The 25,013-nt window shown below is 39.4% G+C and overlaps 1 protein-coding gene across 12 annotated transcripts in view; it reads right to left on the reverse strand.

Moving 5' to 3' along the window:
* Positions 1 to 25,013, reverse strand: part of Ssbp2 (single stranded DNA binding protein 2) — a 236,712-nt gene that overhangs the window by 164,265 nt on the left and 47,434 nt on the right. For 5 of the 12 annotated variants that reach the window (XM_029468161.2, XM_029468160.2, XM_021180034.2 and 2 more), the window contains exon 2: positions 3,516 to 3,588. In XM_029468161.2, the coding sequence (XP_029324021.1) occupies positions 3,516 to 3,588 (73 nt within the window). Of the gene's footprint in view, positions 1 to 3,515; positions 3,589 to 4,473; positions 4,523 to 6,251; positions 6,388 to 7,418; positions 8,299 to 25,013 lie in introns of those variants that run through there. The other 7 variants (XM_085830913.1, XM_029468159.2, XM_029468155.2 and 4 more) reach the window with 3 other exon arrangements.

A 25,013-nucleotide genomic window follows, 5' to 3' on the forward strand; every position in this document is an offset into this window, starting at 1 on the left:
TATTAAGAACATCCAGCCTCATTTCCAAGCATGAATATTATAAAAATTCCAAGAACCAACAGGAATTCTTCTTGTATATGGGAACATTGTAACAAGAAAAAGACAACTAGCAAAGAGCACTAGGTAGTAATGGTGACCTAGAGTTAAAAGTTCCTGAGCATTCTGCTGCAGCTGCAAGTTACTGATCTGAGCAAAACACGGCTGTGTGCTGAGACTCCTCTCCTACTAGGAGTAAAATATGGTAAAGTCATTCAAACTATATTTAGGTTTGAAGCACTGACAATTAAAAATTTACAAAAGTAACACTGAACCCCTAATGCAGCCTGAGAACAGCTTGATCACTACTATTAGTCCACTGTTCGTTATTGAATAGAAAGGGGAAACTAATGGAACTCCTGAGTTTGTAAATGAGTGGGCCTCTCTCTTTATCTCTATGTCTTTTGTGGGCTCTTTTCCTTGTTTGTTTTGTACTTCCCAGTATCTTATATTTCATTTTATAATAAACAGGGAAGAGCCAGGCTGGCATAATCATGTTCTTCATTCTTCTCACCAACAACAAAGTCATCAGGAGGAGTCTGATTTCTGATGGCTCAGGAAAAGAGCACTTTTTAAAGGCTTCCACCCAGTGACTGGGCTGAGAAACAGAGCAAATGCCATCAGCAGTTCTGGTCAGCCCTCCCACATGTAACAACCATCCCAAGGAAGTGGGAAAATGTCTGGCAGAGTAATCCCAACTCAGAACTTATTAACATCACGGTCACTTATAATCTTATCAATCCTGAAGGAGAACTTTGCTTTGAAAACATTACATTGAAGTAACTACTTCAATTATTTCTTTATCAAAATACTCAAGTCAAATAAGCCATTCTGCCTATCTTAGGTTTCTGGTGTAACAGTTCTGAATGAGGTAAAAAATCTGGGACTAGAGTAGAGAGAATTGATAGAATATGAATAGTCGTACACAGCTGAGCTGGTTAAAAAGTCATTCTTCAATCAGCATGCTCTAATTGTGTGTGTGTGTGTGTGTGTGTATGAGAGAGAGAGAGAGAGAGAGAGAGAGAGAGAGAGAGAGAGAGAGAGAGAGAGAGAGAGAGAGAAAGAAGTAAAATTAAGAGAGAAAGCAACTCTAAGGGTACAGAGCTATAAAATACTACATTTAGGCATTTTCTTCTCTTCTCTTCTCTTCCCCCTCCCTTCTTCCTTCCTTCCCTCACGTGCGCTCTCTCTCTCTCTCTCTCTCTCTCTCTCTCTCTCTCTCTCTAGATATATAGAGATAGAGATGTATCTGTCCTGTCTATAGTTAAGGGACACTAAAGTATAATCCTAATGATATTATTCTTTTAATTAAAATTCCATAGGCTCTTTCGTCAAGAAGATAATGTGAAAATTGTCTCAGTACAGTATGTAATGAGTTTCCTGTGGGGGTGCCTGCAGGCTGCAGTAACATCTTAAAGCCAACTGCCCTGAGAAACTCTTCCCAGTGAGCAGTGACATCTAAGTTCTTTGGATACTTAAGTAGAGAAGGGTTCAGGCAGAGGACTGTAACACTCAGAAGACAGAGCCTTGAGGTATATACAGCAATTGCAAGCAATTAGATATTGCAGACACTTACAATGTAAGGGAATAAAAAGGGATTGAAATATAGCCAACTAAAATTATCAAGAACTTTATCATGTACTTAGCAAACACTCCAATCTTCCATTTCTAAATTAACAGCACTCAAAAGAATGCATTTTCTATTATTTTTTAGCAATTATAAATGTGTACACATAATTTTTTATATGTAAAGATTCTACAGCTAAGGATGAAATCTCCTGTGATATGACCCGCTCCTTCCCCTCCTCTCTGCTGTGGTCCATTCACTGTACACAGTGCTGGGCAGCCTAAAAATTACTCTCAAGTACATCATGTGCTTTGGCTGTATCTCCTGCCCCACCCCAACCTGGCCTACTTCCTTAAGCAGTCGCCCTCCTGCTTCAATGTCATGTGTGTGTGTCTGTGTGTCTGAGTGTGTGTGTGTGTGTGTGTGTCTATGTCTGTGTCCATGTGAGCACACACGGCACATGTGCAAGCATGTGAGCGCACGCACACACACACTTTTAAATAACCTATGAAAGTCTAGGATCTGCAAATGAAAGAAAACATATTTTCCATTTTCTCAGTTTGGTTTATTTTACTCAGTATGATAATCTCAAGTTGATTCTGTTTTCCCAGAAAATAACATCATTATATTATTCTTTATGACTGAATAAAACTTAACTGTGCATATTACTATATTTTATCATTTATCCCTCTATTTATGGACACCTAAATAATTTGGCTATTACAAATAGCATTGCAATAAATATGAATGTACAAGTGTATCTGCAGTGTACTGACTTAAGAGTTCTATAGGTTTAGACCCAGGAGGGTCCAATTAATAAAATAGCAATAATATGATGTATCTTATGAATTTCTTGTAATAACTTAAAATGGTAATTGTATAATACCTTGGTACATGATGTGCCAACTAAATAACAAAATTCAGCACCTTCATAATATTTATCATAATGTAAAGTAAAGAAGAAAAATAGAGTTCTTGCAAGAACACTCAGATTCAGAGCTTGAAAAGTGAAAGAGAAGCATTTGCCTGCAGTCAGCACTCAGGAACCTGAGGCAGGACTACAGCAAGTATGAGGTGAGCCTGTTTCCAACAACAAACCCAAACCACGACAGTGGAGGAAAAGAGAGAACAGCCAGAGCTTGGGATAAGATGATGTTTCAAAGCAATCAACTCTTATTTATATAAAACAAAAACAAATCACATTATCAAAACTTGTAAACAATGCTAACATAAGATACTGTTAGAAATGTGTGCAGGAAGGAGGCTTACTGTATGTGCAGGCATGTGTGGGTCCATGTCATATGAGTACGTGTGCACCTATGTATACTTGTGCTTGTGAGGACTATGGCATTTACGGGATCTCAGAGGACAACTTAGAGGGGGTCTATTCTCTTCTACAGTGCTGTCCTAGGGATCAAACTCAGTCAGCAGGCATGCTGGGAAGAACTTTTACCCAAACAGACATCTCACTGGCTCTCATCCACCTTCTCTCCACACAGGGCCTCTCTGTGGCCCTCTCTGTGGCTAGTTGGCCTGTGACACGAGGGACCTATCTGCCTGTTCTCACCTATCCTTGGACTGGGAATAGAAATGCACACCACCACAATCGGATGCTGGTGTGTGTATCGCAGACATAGTACAACCTTCTAAAGCAAATTTGCTTTCTTGATTATTATTGCCATGTTGAGGTAACTTTCTAAGGGAATAAATGGTTAGAAAATTTACTAGAATGTTATTAAGTTGCACAGAAAAGGCAGTTAGTGGTACTGAAAATGCTTAAACTCTATAAAGACAGCATTATGCAGAAGGATACCTAAGCACTTGCTCTATGACAACTTTACAAACTATCCTTCCAGTCTATTTTTCATTCATTTATATAGCAAATGTGATGCAGAAAATGCATAAGACATACCTCCGATAAAAATGTCTGAGCCGATTTCTGAGCTCCTACATGGAGCAGATATTCATACACGTAGAGTGCTAACCTGGAAAACACAAAACATTCACTGAGAAGAGGACATTTGAGATGTGCTTTGTACACATCATTCTACATCAAAGCCTTTCTAACAGTGTCAGAAAGTAAACCTTTGCCCACACCCTTTCAATGAGAATATATATATATATATATATATATATATATATATATATATATATATGTGTGTGTGTGTGTGTGTGTGCGTGTGTATACACACACATACATATGTATTCAGAAAGAAATTTACTTTTATAATATATTCTTTTATTAAAAGTAACTAAATACATACTGTTCTCTTAAATCATCTCACTTATACAAACATTCTATGTTATTCTTAACATAACCAATAGTTTAAATGACAGATTTAGTAACTCCTAAATCCCCTTTTAAGGTAAAGTTTTCTTTGATTAGTAAAGTCAGTGAGTTAACTGATTGCATTTTATTATTTTTGACCTTTTTGGTGGAAAATATTGTTAATTTGTGTTTAATATCAATTTTAACACTTGTTTAGAAGCGTCTACCTTCTACTTAATCTTTAGATTTGATTATTAGGCCAAATAATATTTTAGTTTATAAGATATTCATACTCATAGCTAATCACAGCATTATGATACTTCAAACTTAATAAACTAATTATTTGGGGACTTATAGCTTAAAAGCTAATATAAAATTATATATTTATTACTCAAATACAGAATGTTGAGTGTGTTGAATACATTTATACTGCCCCCCTTATCCTGTGGATTGAATTTTTAAACTGTACCATGTGGTTCAATTTCAGTTGAGCTATTAAAATATGATTCACAAGCCCAGTGAGTCTGAGGCAGTATTTTAATATCTTGGACAGATTCCCAGATATCTCACAACAGTTCAGTTTCCACTACAGTATATTTACCAAGACTGAAGCAGGTTTACCATAAAGAAGGCAGTGTAACAATGACCACAGCTCAGCACCACTACACCACCTTCCTGCCAAGAGAATTTTGATTATGAAAGACTGATAGCATCTGTAAAAGTGATAATGTTCTTCACTCCCATGAAACACACCAAGCGTCTGTCACAGAAAAAGAAATCCTATGCAAATCAAGCTTTATTATTTAATTATTTCTCCATTTCAGAATCAACAGGTACTTTACTGGGAAGCACTAAGCACCACTCAGTAGACATTCATGAAACTACTGAGATAAACGTCTGCAAATGTGAGTGTGCGGTACAGCTGAGAAACATGGGTGCCCTCCCATGTGACGGTGCTCTTGGTCACTGCGTAGCTCTCTCCCTACCATGCATGTGATGGATGGACATAGCAGATCCTTTCAAAAGCCATATCTCACAATGGAAGTGTGGCTCACCCTGAGCACACCACAAGGAACACAGGCACTGTCCCTTTAGTTTAAACAAGTATTCTTGCCAGTGACTGAAAACCCAATGAACACATATATCCTCTATACCCTGCCTCTCCACAAGCCACCCAATCATATGATTCATTGGCTATGATGGCAAATTTTACTTTGAAGAGAGAGGAATGGATGTCTTTCTGGCTAGATGTAAAGCCTCCAAACCACTGCCTGTGACCAGATGCCTGACTGCTACATCAGAAGAAATGTAAGAAAGAAAGAGAGAAGAGAAGAGAAGAGAAGAGAAGAGAAGAGAAGAGAAGAGAAGAGAAGAGAAGAGAAGAGAAGAGAAGAGAAGAGAAAAAAGAAATGTAGTTTCCTGTAATCCCCTGTGGCCTGTAAGGCCCTGGGTGTAAAGCCTACCAGTATCCACTAGCAAGAGATGGGGCCTATGTCAAAGACTGAAGGAAAAAGATGTTCTTCCAAGTGTGAGGAATTTGAAGGGGAAAGAATGATGCAGAAGGACCTTGATTGGTTTCTGGAAAAGAGACATGCACAGTAAGTACAATGTACAACTGTTTCTCCAATCCTTTATACTGTAATTCACCTTCTCCATCTGCTTTTATGGTTCTTATGTTTAAAACATAAATTAATAACAATAATAATAATAATAATGTTTCTGAGACTTAATTTCATCAATCTGTCAAATGAAAGAATACTTTCCTTCCATTATTGACAGATTAATTACTGTTATAATTTTGGCTGCTAATACCCTGTAATGTGGAACACCAAGTCATGCATGAACAGTAGTGCTTCCTGCTTTTGAAGAGCCCACACATAGGAGCAGCAAGAGCCTTCAGCATTAGATACAGATACTCTGTGCTCCCCAATAGCTCCCCACAGTGACTGCGTGGAAAACACTAATGTGAGACTATCTGAAAGTTCTTGTCTTAGGGCTATGGTGGCTGCGATGAAACGCCATGAGCAGAGCAGCCTGGGGAGGGAAGGTTTTATTTGGCCCACACTTCCACACCACTGTTTATCACTGAAGGAAGTCAGGACAAGAACTCATACTGGGCAGGAACTAGAAACAAGAGTTGATGCTGAGGCCAGAGAAGAGTGCTGCTTACTGGTTTGCTACTCATGGCTTGTTCAGCCTGCTTTCTTATAGAACTCAGGACACCAGCTCAGGGACAGCACCACCCACAAAGGGCTGGGCCTTCCTTTCCCCATCAATCACTAATTAAGAAGCCACCTGACAGCTGACTCTTACTTACGGAAACACTTTCCCAGTTGAGGCTCCCTTCTTTCAGATGACTGGAGCCTGTGTCACACTTACATAAAACTAGCCAGCAGTATTCTGGAAGAAGGGTCCTGCGATGAAAGGCACTGTCTGAAGACAGACATTTCAAGAAATAGAGCATAACATTTCTCCATCTGTCCAGGTAAGACACAACAGAACAAGCTCACCAAACCTAAAGAGCAACAAGAAACAATTTACACCCAGTTTTTAATCAAACAGGATGATTGTAAGAATACTGAATTTATTAATATCTGAAAGGTACAAACTTTTGAACTAACAATTTCACTTTCTTTTTATGATAATTCTATCAAGGATTCATGAGTCAAATATCTCTAAATTATCCTTCACTTCACTTAAATTCAGTGATGACAAATGATTTTGTTTCCTTTTTGCTGCCTTCTTTTATTTAGTAAGAAAAAATTATTCAAATAAACAAGCCTGAAATTTAAAGAATTGTTATTTGTAATTTTAAACTATATGGGTTATGTATTTCACATTCATAACTACACAGAGGCCATATAGAATTAAAGCTGCAGAAAAAATGTTGCTCTTAACCTCATGCCATTTAATTATAATGATCATAGTGGCTGTGTTTATCTACTTCAAGAGTAAGGATCCAGCAAATAGGAATGAATGAATGAATGACTCTTTTAGATCAGGCATATAGATGGCTCTTGAGGAATCATTTGGCATTCAAGGGCAGTAATGTAAGATTTTCTCTTAGGTACCAATTCTAGTATAGTATCTCCTCAGAACACTTAAGATTTGACCTCTTTGCTATGGTCACAGGACATGAAGAAATCGAGTGGTGCTGACCACAACAATTTCCACACTGCTAGCTAGTTTTCATAGTAGGAAATAAAGCAAGATTAGGGAATCTTAAAGGATGGCAGACCGTTTGTGAAGGACATTTTATAAAAGTCGTGAGTAGTCTGTATTAAAAAACAAAAAACTTACTTCCCAGGCTTAGACCTTAAATCCCAGTATCAATGACCATGAAAGTATTAGAGTATCAATTCTCTTTGAAAATAGTAAATCAACTGTGTGAGAACTTACATTTTCTCTTCAAAGGGGATCCCAAACACCCAGCTCACCTGTACTTGTGCACGTTAGGGAAAGCGTTCCTCACGCACTCCCTGCCCCCTTAAATGACAGATTAGGATGGAGTTTTCTAGATTCATAGAACTTTCCCTACCGACTTACTTTTGTTTTAACTTCCTTTTTCATTCCTGATTGATGCCTTCCAGACCCAACACACTAAGTCTTCAAAGAATACTGCCAAAGGATACCAACTTGTTACCATCCCACGCCCACTTCCTTCTACCAAGAGTTCTGAATCACCCCAAGGAATGCTCCACCTCCCATCTTCCTTAGAACCACAGAGAGGGACCCCTGTCCTTCCCCTGCCGCACGCAGCCTCCAAGCAGCAAAGACTGGCTATCCATACACTGAGTCCCAGAGCAGGGGAGGAGCCTTAGGAGAGCAACACTTCATTTACATATTTGTGTTTAATTATTCTTTTAAAAATAAATTCTCTTATGTCGTTCAAATACTTGTAAAGAAAGCCACTTCCTTCCTCAGCCACTGCATAACCCCAGCTTGACCAAAGACACAGATCAGTGTCCAAATGTCACTCCTGGGTGATAAAATGCCAATAGTTTGTCAGATTACAGCCAGCTGAGGCGTCTCAGGAGGCATTTGGCAGCCACCAAAAGGCTACTCATGGGACTGTAGCAGTTATTAGCAGTGAAACTAGATCAGCCTGATCAAATGTTTAATAGCACTTGCCACCTGGTGTTAAGGAGGTGTGAAAAGTTAGAAATCCAGGTTCTAACATTGTCTTTTAAACTTCCTCACCATTAACAGTTAGGCTAAAAAACAGACTTGGAGTGTCAAAAACTGTGAAACCACACAATAAATGCTAAAACCAAGCTTTTCTTAAAAGTCATTCTAAAAATGTCTGCTTCTCCTATTCTCCACATCAGGTGGCCCAGGAAACAACACAAATGAAAGTCTTTCATTAGATAGACAGGTAAGTTAGATGCACACAAAAAAGTTGCTTTGCTGCTGTCTCATGCTGGGAATTGAAGCAAACAACACATGGTTAGGTGTGCCTAGAAACAGAAAACACTTGCCTCCTGAGACAGGCAAGTTAAAAATGACACATTTAAAAACAACTCTGGAGAACTGCAAAGAGCAAAGATAAAACAATAAGAATTAATTAAGAAGTAATCAACAACTGTAGAAATACAGTTGCTCATAGAATTTAAACAAAACTTCCATCCCAGGCCACCAAGAGTACTCAGACAGTAAAGGCACTTGATGGCCTGAGTTCTGACCCTAGAATCCACCTGGATCAACGAGTTGTTCTCCTCTGACCCCAGATGTGTACTGTGGATCACATGCACATGGATGCACATGGTTTATTATATAAACAAACACTGAAACCTCCTATCCAATCTCTGGGTGAGCTCTATGCACTAAAGACACTAGAGGCTACCCTTGAAAACAGCACTCACTCTGGGTTCAAGTGAAGACAATCCTCAGGCTCCTACCTACTGGGCAATCCCAAAATACAAGCATGGTCACGATCTGCTTGCTACACATGCTACACTAAGAGAGCGGCGTGCAGGGCACATCCAGGGCACTGATGATGACATGTTACTGCTCATGAGGCCTTAGGACTCTCCTATAGCTGACTCTGTTTCAGGTATTTCAGCTCCAAACCCAGTAGTTCCAGGGCTTGCCTTGCTGTCCCCTGCGGCCTCACTGCAGGCTTGGTTCTGAGCATCTCCCCACATCACACAGCCGTCTGTGCCAACAAACACTTCCTTGAACAACTCAGACCTGATTCCAGCCAGACTTTCCTGTTGTGAATCAAAGTGCTCTTATGTGCATACAAAGCCATCTACCTTCTTAGAAACATATTTTGAATTATAAAAGCAAAGGCTTTTCCCATTTCCTAAGCATCACTTCTCATCATGTATCAAGTTGGTTAATCTTTGGATTTCATGTGTTGGAATGTTTGGTTTTAAGAACTGGTATTTCAGTTACTTCCTTTAATTTCATTTAAAAATTGTTAAATAAAATTTGGCTTAGCATTATTAAACAATTTCCAACAACTCCTGGAATGGCCCTAACTGTATTTCTTTTTTTTTTTTTTTTTAAAGATTTATTTATTTATTATATGTAAGTACACTGTAGCTGTCTTCAGACACTCCAGAAGAGGGAGTCATATCTTGTTATGAGATGGTTGTGAGCCACCATGTGGTTGCTGGGATTTGAACTCTGGACCTTTGGAAGAGCAGTCGGGTGCTCTTACCCACTGAGCCATCTCTCCAGCCCCCCCTAACTGTATTTCTACTGTGTGTTTGTACCATACATGTGAAGTCACATTCTCAGCATTAACGGTCATAAAATCAAAGTACCAGTCACCACTGACAGATGTTAAAGACACTTTATGCCATGCAATATCAAATGTCTGCTTAAGATTTAATTCTCTGCAAAAATAAAGAACATTTATCTTCTTACAATATAAATTTGTTTTCATTGTCTTGATTTTTATTTACTATGATTGTATATGTGTATGGCACATGTGTGTGTCCACATACATGTGTAGGTGTGTATATCTGTATGCCTGTGTAGGACAAATGTGGACACTGTCTGTCTTTTCACCTCTTTTGAGACAGAATCTGATGAGTCTGAAGTCACTGACTTGCCTAGACCATGTAAACAGCAAGCTCCTTGGACCCTCCTGTCTCCCCCATAAGGGGATGTAGACAGGAATTTTTTTTTTGAGAATTTCACATATTTACACCATTCTCTCCCTCCCTCCAGTCCCTGTGTCCCTCCCACTCCTTTTCAAATTCATAGTTTCTTAATCTTTAATTGTAATTGGTACATGTATGTATATGTCTTAGTCACTGTTCTGTTGCTGAGGACAGACACCATGACCAAAGCAACTCTTATCCAAGACAGCATTTAACTGTGAGCTTGCTAACTGTTTCAGGTTCAGTCCATTATGGCAGGGAGCATGTTGGCACACATAGTGCTAGAGTAGTTGCTGTGAGCTACATCCTGATCCACAGGTGGGGGTCAGGGGAAAGGAGAATAACCCTGGCATAGGCTTGACACCTCAAAGGTAGCATACATCCTCCAATAAGGCCAAACTACCACAATGGACGTGTGAGTGTGTGTGTGTGTGTGTGTGTGTGTGTGTGTGTGTGTGTGTGTGTGTAACACATATATATACGTGCATATTAAATTTGTAAACACACGCTGCTGAGATCATTTAGTGTTGTTCAAATACTTTGAGCAACTGATCTTCCTATTGGTTAACCTATCAAGGGCTCATCCCTGTCCAACACTACTGATTCTCCCACACTTAGCAACCAATTGCCTATAGCTCTTCCTCTAGAGCAGTGGTTCTCAACCTGTAGGTCACAACCCCTTTTGGGGTTGAAAGATCCTTTTATTAATATCACATATCAGATATCCAGCTTGTCAGATATTTACATTATGACTAATAACAGTAGCAAAATTAGCTATGAAGTAGCAACAAAGTAACTTTATAGCTCTAAGCCAATAAATACAACTTAAGAAACTGTCACAGCTTAAGAAGGTTGAGAACCACTGATCTAGATGCTAAGACTCATGAGATATGCCCCATCCATGTTGGCTTGTGTGCTTAAGATCAGTCCCAGTTGGTAGTGCTGTTTGGTTAGTGTTAGGAGGTGCAACCATGCTGGAAGAAGTCTGTTACTGGAGTTCAAAGCTGCCTGTGCCTGCCGATCCTAGTATGTGAGCTCTCGTGCTCTCTGTCTGTCTCTGTCTGTCTCTCTGTCTGTCTCTCCCTTCCTCCCTCCCTCCCTCCCTCCTTCCCTCCCTCCCTGCCCCCCTCTGCTCACTGTCTGTGCCATGAGGTTTGAGCTGAAGTTTCTCGGCTGCTTCTCCAGCTGCCACTGCTGCATGTGCTGCCTCCACTTCCTCATGGTGAACTCTGACCCAGAGCCATCATCCCAAATGCACCCCTTCATCTGTATGTTCCTGCGGTCATGGTGTTCATCACAGCAATAGAAAGTAAGGCAAAGGGCTGGTGAAATGGCTCAGAGGTTAAGTGGACTGGATGCTCTTCCAAAGGTCCTGAGTTCAAATCCCAGCAACCACATGGTAGCTCACAACCATCCATAATGAGATCTGATGCCCTCTTCTGATGTGTCTGAAGACGGCTACAGTGTACATACATATAATAAGAAATAAATAAGTCTTTTTTTAAAAAGTAAGACAACTGCTTTCTTCTTCCTGTCAAATAGTGACCCTAAACTTCAAAATATAAAGGATCAAATGACTTGTGAGTAAAAGACTTGGCCAAATTACTGAAACTGTATACACTGTTGCTGCTACAGGGAAAAAACAACAACAAAGTATTAATAAAATAGTATCTGACAATATCAAGTAAAAAAATCTATATCATACTGTATGTAATATTGAGTATTGTTATCCTGTGACATTCTAAAGTTAACTTCAACTTTGAAATGAGGTCAACAGGAAGCGAAGGAAGTCATTTAAAGAGTTCAAGCAAAGGCAAAACGTCTAGAATAACTACTTTATTAAGAGCTTGAGGCTATACATTTAGAGCCAATGAGACCTGCATGGTTTTCTCACCAAAAAGGACACCACTGGTTGGTAATTAACCACCCTCTCCAGACTGAGAAGACAAATACTTCTTGTTGCTAGACTGTTGTAGGCCACAGTGTGTGTTGAGCTGAACAAGTACTGCTAACCTGCTAACAAGGAGCCCCCTGGCAGCTGCACTGACACCACCATCACACTACATCCACGCAGCAACTAAAGACGCCATGGCACCAGCTAAAGACAGACATTTAACAGGACTTTCCCAAAAAGATGGCGGTCGTGTTTTTCTCCTGAGTTCTCATGGGTCAGCTTTAATGACTTGATGAGAACAAGTTTTAACAGCTAAAGTGCAATAACCAACCAAGGACTCTTCAGTAGCATAAAACACGACTTAACCCAGCCTGATCTTCTTAACAGGAAATGCTTTTTAAAAGGAACAGACTATATAAATTTATAAGGCCCCATTCACTTGTGAAGTTAACCATGGTAGGTTTATGTCCTAGTGTATACAAACACTGATCCAATATTTCAGAATACCCATGTTGACTACTTTTAATCAATTTAAGCATTATTTAAATGTCTTTTCTTCAACTATATTGAGAACAAAATTTCATTACATTATATTATACTAAATTGTTTAAATTATTGGCTCACATTTGAAATCAGTGTCTTTACTGAAGTTCTCATTAAATTTTATATTATATTTATTCAAGGTAACATTATCACCAATTATAAAGCAAATTCAAAGATAGGAAAATAACAATTATTTTTCCAAATTACTTCAAAATCAAAAATTATCTCAGTAATGCTGATACTTTGAAGCTGGGGAATGTAGGTCAGTGTCAAAATGTTTGCCTCCCATGCACAAACCATGGGTTCAGTTCTCAGTACCATGAAGGAAAATATTAATAATAATAATGAAACTTTTAAAATACCTTTATACATTAGGATAGTATAACTCCACCTCTAGATTTTATTAAAGATTTTATGACAGCTTAACAAGCAGCAAAAAAGAGAAAAATAATATGCATGTCAAAGTCTATAGAAAGCATTAAACCATGATGTTAATATGTATATGCATAACCAATGGAAGCATATAGAATACAATGAACTGTAATGCGCTGATAATACCAAGTGCTGGTGGGCGAGGTTGGAGAGCGACAGAAACTTCCTCCACTGTTAGAGGAAACAGAAAACTGTACAGCAACTTTGGAAGACAGCTTGGCCACTTCATAAAATGATGTAATTATACTGATTGTAATTACATATTGTGACTGTTAAAGGAAATAATTAAAGGAACTAAAAACAATTTCTTAACAAACAACCTGGCACTTGTGCCTCTTGGTATTTTCCAAATAAACTTTTGTGCCCACACCAAAAGTCCTTGTTCACAGCTGCTTTACTGTAACTACCTAAGCATGACATTCAGTAGGTGACTGGAAGGGGGGGACTGTAGCACACCAGCCAGCAGAATATGACTCAGTGAAGAGGATGTGTAAGTGCACACTGCTAAAAACAAGTCCCACCGCCCATCTACCCACAATGCATTTGGCGAAGTCTTTAGTTATATACCTGTGTCAACATCACCATTACTTAAGGATGTATAGTAGTATACACTGCTAAGCAAGGCTAGGGCTTAAAATCACCTTCTGTTCTCTATAAAGGATTTCCAGAAGGGTTTTCTCACAGCAAATCCTAGAAATGTCGGTCCTCCACTTCCCAGTATACAGATGGAAGTGCTTAGATGACATCTACTAAGTGGACACAGCATTAACCACACTGCTCTCTAAGGACTTACCATTATACAGATAGCTCAGTGCATCTATCAGCCCTCAGCAAAGAAGCTATTTGCAGTGGCTGGTGACTAACAGAGCCCCACAACTCATCAAGGAGCACACTTACAGAATGCTCGGCTCCAGATGGACGTCTATAGCATACCCTTCCCCCCCTCTCCCCCGCCACCAATTTTAAGAGATGACGTCAGAGAGGGCAGAAAGGGGTTTGGGCCAAGTGACACATGACTGCAAGGAAATAGTATCTTCAGACAGAACAGGGCACTGCATGTATGACCTCACAAAAGTTGGGACATACTGTGCAGGAGACCTGTGCAAGCCATAACCTGGCTAAATCCACCCGGTGGCTAAATCCCACCCTGAAGAGGAGCTATTGGCATCTGGTAACTGCTGAGAAAGAAACACAACCCTCTTTAGTAGTGTAGTCCCTGTTAAGCTCACCACTCTCAGACCAAATTGTCAAGGATTCAGGGTGCAGTTGGCAAACCACTTGCCATGAAAGACTGACAGCCTAAGTTTCACACACACACACACACACACACACACACACACACACACACGTGCACGTACTATGTGAAAAACAAAAAACCAGGCATGGTCATGTGTGTTTGTAATCCCTGTGCTGGAAGAAATTTAATCCATGAGCACCTCAAATTGGGTTTAAAAAAATAAATTGGACACAAAGTTTGGTGGGTAGGGACAAATGGGTGGGTCTAGGAGGAGTTGGGAGAGGGGTGGGTATAGTTAAAACACTATTTGAAATTAAAAGCTAATTAAAAATTGAAACTTAAAGACAGAGTTTAAAACTTTAATACCGCAGAAGGAAATGAACAGGTGTCCAAAGAAACATCCCAACCTTAATACAGACATAAGCCAATTTCCTCTCTGAACTTAGAAGATATGGATACATGGAATCATATTTGAAACTATTATTTTTTAAAGCTACAAATAAAATCATAGGAATCACAGGGATATCCCCATCATGAGGAAAGCCATTTCCTAGTCTAACTTCAATATAGTTAGACATCAATGGCATCTGCTTTTAGAACCTTTATTAGTCAGCCGCTTTGTGTGCATATAAAAGGGCAGGAGGGACTGTGAACTATGGTGTGTTTATGCATGGTTATGGGTACTGTTCCTCAGGATACAGTATCCACTTGCTTTTTGTTTTGTTTTGTTTTTTGTTTTTTTGAGACAGGGTCACTTTCTGTCTGATATGCCGAATAGGTGAGGCTGACTGGTCAGCAAGTTCCAGGATGTTTCTGTCCCCACCTTCCAGCATGAGAATTGCCAACACACAGGACCACACGGGCAGGTTTGTTTTTCATGTAGTGTCAAACTCAGTCCAGCTGAACAAGAATGCCCCCATGTGTGCATTTGAATCCTTGGTCCATAGTTAAGTAGAAATGTTTGTAAAGGACTAGGAGGTGTCTCCTTGGGGAAGCGGTGTCACTAAAGAGGGCCTTTCAGGTTTCAAAAGCCCAAACCATTGCCAGTTAGCCCACCCCCTACCCTCATCCTTTCTTTCTACCTTCTTCTTGTGGATTAGATGTAAACGCTTTGCTACTGCTCGAGTGCTTGACTGCCTGACCTCATGCCCCCGGCCATGATGCTCATGGATTCCACCCTTCTGAAACTGTGAGGCCCCAAATTAATGCTTTCTTTTCTAAATTGTCTTTGTAACAGAGTCTTTTTATAGCAGTTGAAAAGTAACTATGACACTCACATTGTACAAAAGCACCCTTACTCACTGAACAGCCTCTCTATCCTCTAAGTCATTCTCAATGCTAAGAAACCTCATACGAGACCTCCTCCCTAGTGCACTACACCAAGAATATGAATTTAAAGTAGACCAGAAACGAATCAAAGTGTCTTTGTCATCAGATAACATGGTTACCTATAAAGTCATACCAAATAGACCAAAGGAAAACCTGATGCAACTAATAAGTAAACACAGTGCTCATTAGTATTGGGGGAGTACAAAGTTAGTTATCAAAGAGCACATGATTTCCTGTGGACTAGCAATAAACAAGAAAAGGTTTAAATTAAAGGTGAAAGCCATTTACATTAGCATTCAAAAGCTGAAATACCTCAGAAAATACTCCAACAAAATATGTCCAGGACTAATATGAAAAAAGTATAAAATCCTGATGAAGGCTCTCAATGAGAAAGAACGTGAGGAAGCCCTGTCTCTGGTTATGATCTCTGGCTAGGAACAAAGGCAACAAAATAAGAAAAAGACAACCTTTGACAAACAGTGGGTGAGCAAAGAGAAGTGCGTGCGAAACAGATGAATCTAGACACAAGCTTAAATGTTTCAAAGTTGATCACACACAGAAATCTACAGTGTCAAACAAGAGAGCTGTTGAAGTATGACATAGGAGAGAACAAGTAATCCACTGTATGAAGACGGATTTTAGATGCGACACACAAAGGGAAGGAAAAAGAAAAAATGATTGTTAGACTGTGTTATAATTAAAAACTTCTGTTGTTTTCATTCATTTAAAACTCAAAATATTTCTTTCAAAGAAATAATAGAGTAAAATAGTTGTCACTGGAGGCTAAGAAGGAAAGGGGGAGAGGAGAGAGTTTGTAGTTGGATAAGGTGTTCTATAGTATAATGTGTTAAAGAGAAAGGATGTTAGAAAGAGGAAATGTGAATGTTAATTATATGAATCTAACTATAAGCCTGTATCACACTATCATACTATAGCAATAAACTTCCAAGGCTGTTTACTATGTATCTGCAGAGAGAGAACAGACTTACCAAGTAACATTTGCAGGGGCACAGTTGGACTGTATTTGCTTACTTTGTTTCTGAGTTGAGATGTAGAGATGTTACACTTTATGAGTAGTTAGTTATTTCCAAAACCCCAATAGGTGGGGTTCTAGGTACCTAAGCATAAAAGATCCTTGTCCAGCATGACAGGCTACCAGCATTCTTAACTACTGCACATGCTCCTCAGCACACATTATACAAATCAGGTTCATTCTGTGTGAAACTCATCTTCAAACTATTGCAACTGTTTTAGAAATAATGCACAATGAATAATCCAAAACTACATTAGTTAGTCTTCTTGGATCCTTTCATAAATAATGATCTTCAAAGTATGTGGGAAAAGTCTTGACATTTTTCTCAAAATCTTAGAGAGTAAGAAACTTTTAAAGTGTAACAAAGCCAAATATCAACAAAAGTAGTAATTAACTTACTCCATTTGAGTTAAGATTTAATTGAATCCAAAAAGCCTCACTATTTAATTCAACTAGTGGGTTCATTAAAATAAAGAGCTACAATTCCTCTGCCACCTTTTTATTAACTGTCACCAAAAGGAACATCACAAATTGAAATATATGTGTCTTATAGACAGAAACAGAAACAAACCCCAAGTACAGCCAATACAAATTAAGGTCTGTTGAATATTTTTAATGTAAATCAAACTCATAGTATAGCATTACTACATATGATACAGTATGTGTGTAGCTGCTTACTTTGTAAATATAAACCAGCTTTAAGAGGGAGTTACTTAAACATATACATCAATTTGCTAAAACTGAAGAAGCATTTTTTTTTACTTAAAATTTCTTATTCTGAGGTTATACTTTCACAATTATTGTAACTTAGTTTGTTAGATGACCACTTTTAAATGTTTACTTTTTTACATTGGATATAATATTTGAACACTTCGATATTACTAATGCTGCTTTTTTGTAGTTGTTTTCAGTCCTTGAGAAACCATGGTTGTTGTGAACCAGCCAGTGGCTCACGTTCTGACTCAGCCAGCTTCAGGCTGAGGGAAGGTTACAATGGTTTTATATTGGTTTTTGGCGTTGTTGTTATTGTTGATGTTGTTGAGACAGGGCTTTTCTACATAGTCCCAGCTGTCCTGGAACTCACTATATAGAGCAGGCCAGCCTTGAGCTCAGAAAGACCTGCCTGCTGGGATTAAAGGCGTGTGTGTGTGTGTGTGTGTGTGTGTGTGTGTGTAAGCAAGTCCGGCTCATGTTTCTTTTTAGAGTAAGATTATTGCTTCTTTGATTACATAAGGCTCAATTACCATTTTTGTTTTTGTTGTTACTTTTCTCCTTGTTAAGAGATTTTATTTTTTAAAAAGATTTTATTTTATACCATCTTAAATTGATAGTAACAAATTATGTTTTTGAAAATATTCTAAATATTATATACATCAAAGGAAATTTTGACAAAATATTTGGGAGTAACATTTGAAACACTGGCCCATGTTTGCTATGGTCATTTAAGTATCCTCCAGTGATATGCTGGTAGAAAAGGAAATAGTGATAAGTGCCTATAATACAACCAATAAGAAAATTAGGAGGAGGAGATCAGGAAACTTGCTTTGCATATAAAGGAGCACACACAAAAAGTATAGAACTCTTCCAGACTAAGCTGCCAAGGTAGTGTGCTGATGGAATACTGTACTGTTTATATATTTAGCCCCTAAATACAGATAATGCATTAAGATAATAAAACATATGGAGCAGGAGTGAAAGCTGTAAAGTGCTGTCCTTGCAAGCATGGGCTCCTAAACTCAATCTCCAGAACCAACTTAGTTTTAAAAGGCAGACGCCTGTAATTCCAGTGCTGGGAAGGCACACAGGCGAGTCCCTGGGGCTCAGTGGCCATGCTAATAGACATGACAACATGACAAGATCCAGGCAAGGAGAGTCCAGTTGTCAAAAAAGAGCGCAGGGGAGGGGAGGGGAGGGGAGGGGAGGGGAGGGGAGGGGAGGGGAGGGGAGGGGAGGGGAGGGGAGGGGAGGGGAGGGGAGGGGAGGGGAGGGGAGGGGAGGGGAGGGGAGGGGAGGGGAGGGGAGGGGAGAGGGGAGAAATGATGCTTTAGGAATGGCACCCAAGTTTGTCTTCTGGCTTCTACACATACATACATGTGTACTCATATACACATGTGCATGCTCGCTCGCGCTCTCTCTCTCTCTCTCTCTCTCTCTCACACACACACACACACACACACACACACACACACACACCAACATACTGAGTAAATGCCAATGGTGCAAAATGTAACCCCAATGATTAGCCCTTAAGTAAAACTATTTCTTTAAGATTTTATCATATAATATAGCAACATCTACTACTGTAGAAGCTTCATATATATACTATATATATATATATATATATTATATATTATATGTTATATATTTTAAATATACATTGTGTGTGTGTGTATGAAAGAAATCTAAATGGAGTCACCAATAACAGGGAAGACAATGCTCAAACTAGATTATCTTTTCACTACCAAATTAAAACTAGTGCCAGGAATGGGTTCCATCTAAACAAGTTGTTGATCAAAAAGGGCCTCCATGGAAAATCTCAAACATTTCAGGTTATTGCCAATGCTGATTTCTTGCTGAAGACAACATTGACTAACACGCCTCACTGAGCACAGAAGAGTTGAGCTGATGCCTATTTAGGGCCTTTACGCCTCCTGAATAAGGTTCATGGTACCAGAAAATAGCCTGTCCAACAGCAGGGGGGAAGAAACCACGGACCCTGCAGATCTGCAGTGCTGACCTACCTGCATGACATGCTTGTGCAATAATGGTGCAGTTGTTAGGGGAGTGATCAACCACTGTGTGCTTGGATGTAAGGCCCATTCCACAAAACAGAACCCATGCCTAACACTGCGCTGGTGACCAAGAACCTGAGACGAGATAGGTCATGGGTCCAGAGGAAAGCAAAATACTATTGTTCTGCTACAGGAACATAGCAATAAATGACTTCTAACTACATTTTGCTACACCCATAGATCGGTGCCTCACTCAGCCCTCATCAGAGAAGCATACTCCTGCAGTAGATGGTAACTAACACAGAGACCCTCAACTGGACAAATGTGCAGAGAGAGACTTTGAAACAGTCAGTACTAAAAGATATCTTTATCAAACCTCCTCCCTCATGAATCAGGGAGATTTCCAGAAGAGGGGACAGAAAGATTGATTGTACCAGAGGTGATGGATCACCCCAAGAAAACTGTGTCTTCCTGATAACAGGATTAACACACATATGAACTCACACAATATGTGGAAGCATGCATTGCCTCAGCACAGGTTCAAGTCAGACAGCGTCCCAGATCTCACTGTGTATAGTAACCACACTCAAGCTCAGCAGTAGACACTCAACACAAAAAACACTCATAGGTGTTTTAGAGATTTTTGCCTCCTATCACTTTGGTTTGGTTTGGTTTTTTGTCTTAATGGTCTTTTGTTTGTACAGTTTCCAATCTTACAACTTCAGAGGTTGTGTGTGTGTGTGCATGTGCGCATGCATGTGCACTTATGTGTTTATTGTGTTTTTTTCTTTGTTTTTTTTTTCCTAGTTTTGTTTGCTTTGTTTACATGTTGATTTTCTAAAGAGAAAGAAAGGGTATAGATATGGATGGATGGGAAGATGGGGAAGATTTGGGGAGAATTGGAGGAAGGGTACCTATGATTAGGATATATTGTATAAAATTTTAATTTGTGGGCTGGAGAGATGACTCAGCGGTTAAGAGAAAGAACTAGCTGTTCTTCCAGAGGTCCTGAGTTCAAATCCCAGCAACCACATGGTGGCTCACAACCATCTATAATGGGATCTGGTGCTCTCTTCTGGTGTGTCTGAAGACAGCTACCGTGTACGTAAAAGAAATAAATATTTTTTTAATTAATTATCAATAAAAATTTCAAAAACAGTTTTTACAAAATTAGTCTTTACAAAATTGTTTTATGATTCAAACTAATTTTTGTGGTATTTCATTTTTAATATACTTTTTTCTCAAATATTAAAGATACTAGAAAATATAAGTAGTCACTAAAATTAATCAGGCAATCACTAATAGAGTATGAATGAATGAAGAAAATAATCTTAATATATTAATAAAGCACCAACAGAAATCATATTATAGTTAAAAAGGTAAGATTTGTGGCATGGTAAGCTTCATCTTCCATATTGCACAAAGCAACAAAACTGGTGGCCTAATGCAGTCTGTAATATTCAATAAGCACCTAACGAATACTTCTGAGTGTGGGTATTTCACCTATTTCTAAATTTCTTGATTTACACCAGTTTTAAAAACAATGGTCCAACCCATCTATAAAAAGTACAAGAAGACCAAAACTGCCCTGTTTAACAATGCTTTCATCAACAGGAAGAGCACTATGGCAACAGTGAACAGGAACTTCAGTTCTTTCTGTTGCTCTGATAAAACAGTGACCAGCCAACTGGAGGATAGGTATTTAGCCTGCAGATTGCAGGCCTCCACTGAAGGCATCAGGGCAGGCAGGGAGCCTCAGCGGGAGCAGGGAGCAGAAGGTGGAGCCATAGAAGAATGCTGCTAAAGGTGCTCTCCACACCTGCTCAGCTTCCTGTCCTTCACACCCAGGACCACCACCCAGGGCCGGGCCCTTCCTTATCAATCATTAATCAAGAAAATGCCCCCCAGAGATAGCAGCAAACCAAACAGAGGGAGACAATTCCTCAGGTGAGGTTCCCTCTTCCATGGCCATTCTAGTTTGTGCCAGATTGACCAAAACAAGCCAGCAAAGAGAGCAAGAGTCGTCCACTCAAACTGTGCATGCAGCTGCTAAGATCCACAACTGGATTTTATTTTTGTGAAAAGAGGGGGCTAATTCTTCAAAACAGAGTCCAACAACCTTTATAACCTTACTCTGCTAGGAAGGTTTGAAAGTGAAACAAAGAAGTATGGCACGCCAGAGAACAGACTACCACTGGGCACAGGAACTGCCCACACTAAGCGTGGTGCTGAGGTTTGCTCTGTTGCTACGGATTTTAATGCTAAATTCTGCACCTGAGGGTCTAGGCCTACAAGTGAATTATCTTGTTTACCAGCTTTTTTGTTATGCAAACCTTGTTCCTTAAATTAAAACTACTGCTTAAATAAAAATGGCTACAGCCAATTACTGGAGGGATTAATGATAGGCAGGTTTTGAGTTGCCTGGTGGAGAAGGGGAAGGAGGAGGAGGAAAAGGAGAAGGAAGAAGAGGAGGAAGAGGAGGAAGAAGGAGGAGGAAGAAGAGGAGGAACAGAACAGGAAGAGGAGGAAAGTGAATAGAGAGGAAGACGCCATGGAATCGGGGATGAAAACATGTCCATGAGAGCTGGCCAATTGAAGTAAAAGCGCCTAGGAGGAACACAGGAAGTTATAACTTGGGATTTGATAGGGAAATAGATACCAATAGCTTAGAGGGCAGATATCTGCCCAGTTCTAACGATGTTAAGGGTTATTATAAATGTAAAGGTTTTTGTGTCTTTTATCTGAGTACTGAATGATCAAGGGCAGGGTAGAAAACCACAATTGATATTAATTTTACCCAACATTTCAGCTATGGACACCAATGTCCATTGGTTTATAGCGCCTGGCCTCAAGTACAAAGACCTTACCATGACTGTATAAAGTATTACCTTTGAGAAGAACTGAGATCAAAACAGGAAAACCAATGCTAACGTCCAAAGAAACAATTGCTGAATATAATGGAAGATGAAGTGATCATTACTGCAAAAAGCAGGTGTCTTTGAGTAGCCATTCTTCAATTCTCTCATAAAAATAAATAAGTAGGGGTAGCATTGGAAATGTAAATGAAGAAAATGCCTAATTTAAATAAATAAATAAAGTAAATAAATAAATAAAAAGAAAAAAATAAATAAGTAAAATAAAATTTTGCTAAAACTCTAAAAATTTGCCAGGAACCCCTAGATCGGCTGATGCAACCTACTACTTTTACCCTGGAGAGAGATTTACTCCAGCACCACACCCTCTCTAAGCTCAGCAATCTTTACCTGTGACAGCTCACAGGACTGAAAGACAGCAAGAGGCACATAAAAGAGGTTAATTCTTAAGCCTGAGTAAGACCCTTCCCCACTGACTGGGTTACTTCTTAGACAAAACACACACACACACATACCAAGAGGCTAAAATTATTAATCCAACAGCTAATATAATGTGTGAGTTGTAAAGACAGAACACATAGATGAGTAAAACAGGACCAGGAAGACTCAAAAGATGAGTGATGAACAGGGCTGTCTTCCATCATTCTCTATCACTATTATCTACAGATAGTAGATAGTGGATGGGTGGATGGATGAATGTACGGACTCACGGACAGATGGACGAATGGACAGACAGACAGATAAGGGAGATAGATAGGGAGGAGAGATAGGGAGGATAGAAGATAGATAGATAGATAGATAGATAGATAGGTAGGTAGGTAGGTAGGTAGATAGATAGATAGATAGATAGATAGATAGATAGATAGATAGATAGATAGATAAGGAAAAGTGACTGGGGCTGGAAGGAGAGCCAGCAGTTAAGAGCACCACTACTCTTGCAGTTAGAGAAATAAAGGAGATCTGCAAGTAAGCGGTCCGGACTGGGAACGGGCTTCCTGAGTGAGGAACCTAGATCAATAAGGAGACCAAAACCCTATTTTCTGTCATAGCAGATGTGTTTCCAGGCTAGGTAACTAGTAAAGGGCCAACAGGAAGGAGGAGACCCTTCCAGAAGCGGGAAACAGGATATTATAAGGGGGTGGGGAGGACAAGAAAGAGTAAATGGAGTGAGATGGGGGGCGGGGAGAAGAAAGAGGAAAGAGGGTGGGAACAGATAATTAACATCAAGGCCTTAGGGAAAGCCTCAATTCAGGGCAGACCTGGAAGGCAGTAAACACAGTTGGACTCCATAGTGTTCAGAGAGCACAAGAGAGGGAGGGAGGACGGAGGGAGGGAGGCGGAGGGAAGGAGAGAGGGAGGAAGGAGAGAGAAGCAGGAAAGAGAATGAATGAATAGGATGGGCAGTGGGAAGGACCTAGAAAAGTTGGGGGGAGGGGTGAATATAATCGAATTTATTGTATGAAATTCTCAAAGAATTAATAAAAGCATTATTTAAAATGCTATTTAAAAGACTGAGCAGGGCAGTGGTGGCACACGCCTTTAACCCCAGCACTTGGGAGGCAGGGGCAGGAGGATTTCTGAGTTCAAGGCCAGCCTGGTCTACAGAGTGAGTTCCAGGACAGCCAGGGTTATACAGAGAAACCCTGTCTTGAAAAAAAAAAAGCAAAGCAAACAAACAAACAAAAAGGACTGAACTACTCAAAAGTCTTTAAATTTATTTTAAAAAGATGAATTACAGATGATTCCATAAAAAGAACTAACAAATTATCCATATACGTACAGATTTACATTGCATGAAAACTATCTCTTATCTGTGAAATTGAAATAGCGCTACCCTTTGGAGTTGGGAGAATTATAGATCATAATATCTGGCACACTGGTTAAGTGAATAATTATATTATGGTAAATATTCTGGACATATTAATAAGTAGATGAGCAAACCACATTATGAAAATAGTTCAATCAGAACTGAAGAGTTGCAACTATAATCTCTGGAACTATGAAAGCTTCAGACTCTAATGGAGACTATAAGAGTGACAGTGAGAGAATGGTGGCAAATACAACGGGCCTGACTAATCCCGAGCCAGGCTAACCTTCCCTTCCACCATTCCTCACAAGGCACAGGTAGTGCATTCCATGTATAATGAAGAAAAAGAAAAAAAAAAGGAAACTCAGCCCTACAGGGAAGGCCTGATAAGGCTGGGATGTCCGAGTCCAGGGTTCCAGTTTCAGGCAAACTACGGCTTCCCCACCCGCCAAAAACCTACCCAACCCAGTTTATGAAGCTAGACAAAAAAAAAAAAAAAAAGACAAATACCTTTGAAGAAACTATTTCCCAGAAAAAACATTAAAGAAGACAGTTCAACATAAAAAATAGTAACACAAAAGTTCAATCTAATTTTAAGGTCTAATTTTGTAGTTTGTATTTCAAATTAAATTAAACCTTTGGACTCAGCTATTTCCTAAGTCCTTTTACCTTAATATCAAACAAGTCCACCAGCTGGGCATGGTGGCATGTGCCTATGATCCCAATGCTAAAGACACTGTGGAAGGAGGGTCATGAGTTCAAGGCCAGCCTGGATTACATAGCCAGCCTGAAGTTATTCTCCTCCTCCATCAACTTAGTTGACCTCAGAAATATTTTAGGAATACAATTTACTTAGCAATTAATGAAAACTTTGGAAAAAATACACTGTTCACAGAAGATTAAATTTTGAATTCAACTATCATTAATTGGGATAATTACAAAGTTATATGAAACTAATAATGCATACAGAAATATCAATACCATTAATTTTTAAGAATAAAAAGGGCTTTCATTATTTAGAAGAGAACAAAGCTACTGACATATTCTTCCTACTACTCATTCCCATTTATATATGAGCTTATATACACAACAAGAGAAGCCACACAGTAGAAGTTCTCAGACAAGCATCTAAAAAGCCAAGTGTGCAA

Source organism: Mus caroli, unplaced genomic scaffold (genome assembly GCF_978045245.1).
Source record: "Mus caroli unplaced genomic scaffold, Mus_caroli_1 scaffold_15, whole genome shotgun sequence".
Taxonomy (NCBI): domain Eukaryota; kingdom Metazoa; phylum Chordata; class Mammalia; order Rodentia; family Muridae; genus Mus; species Mus caroli.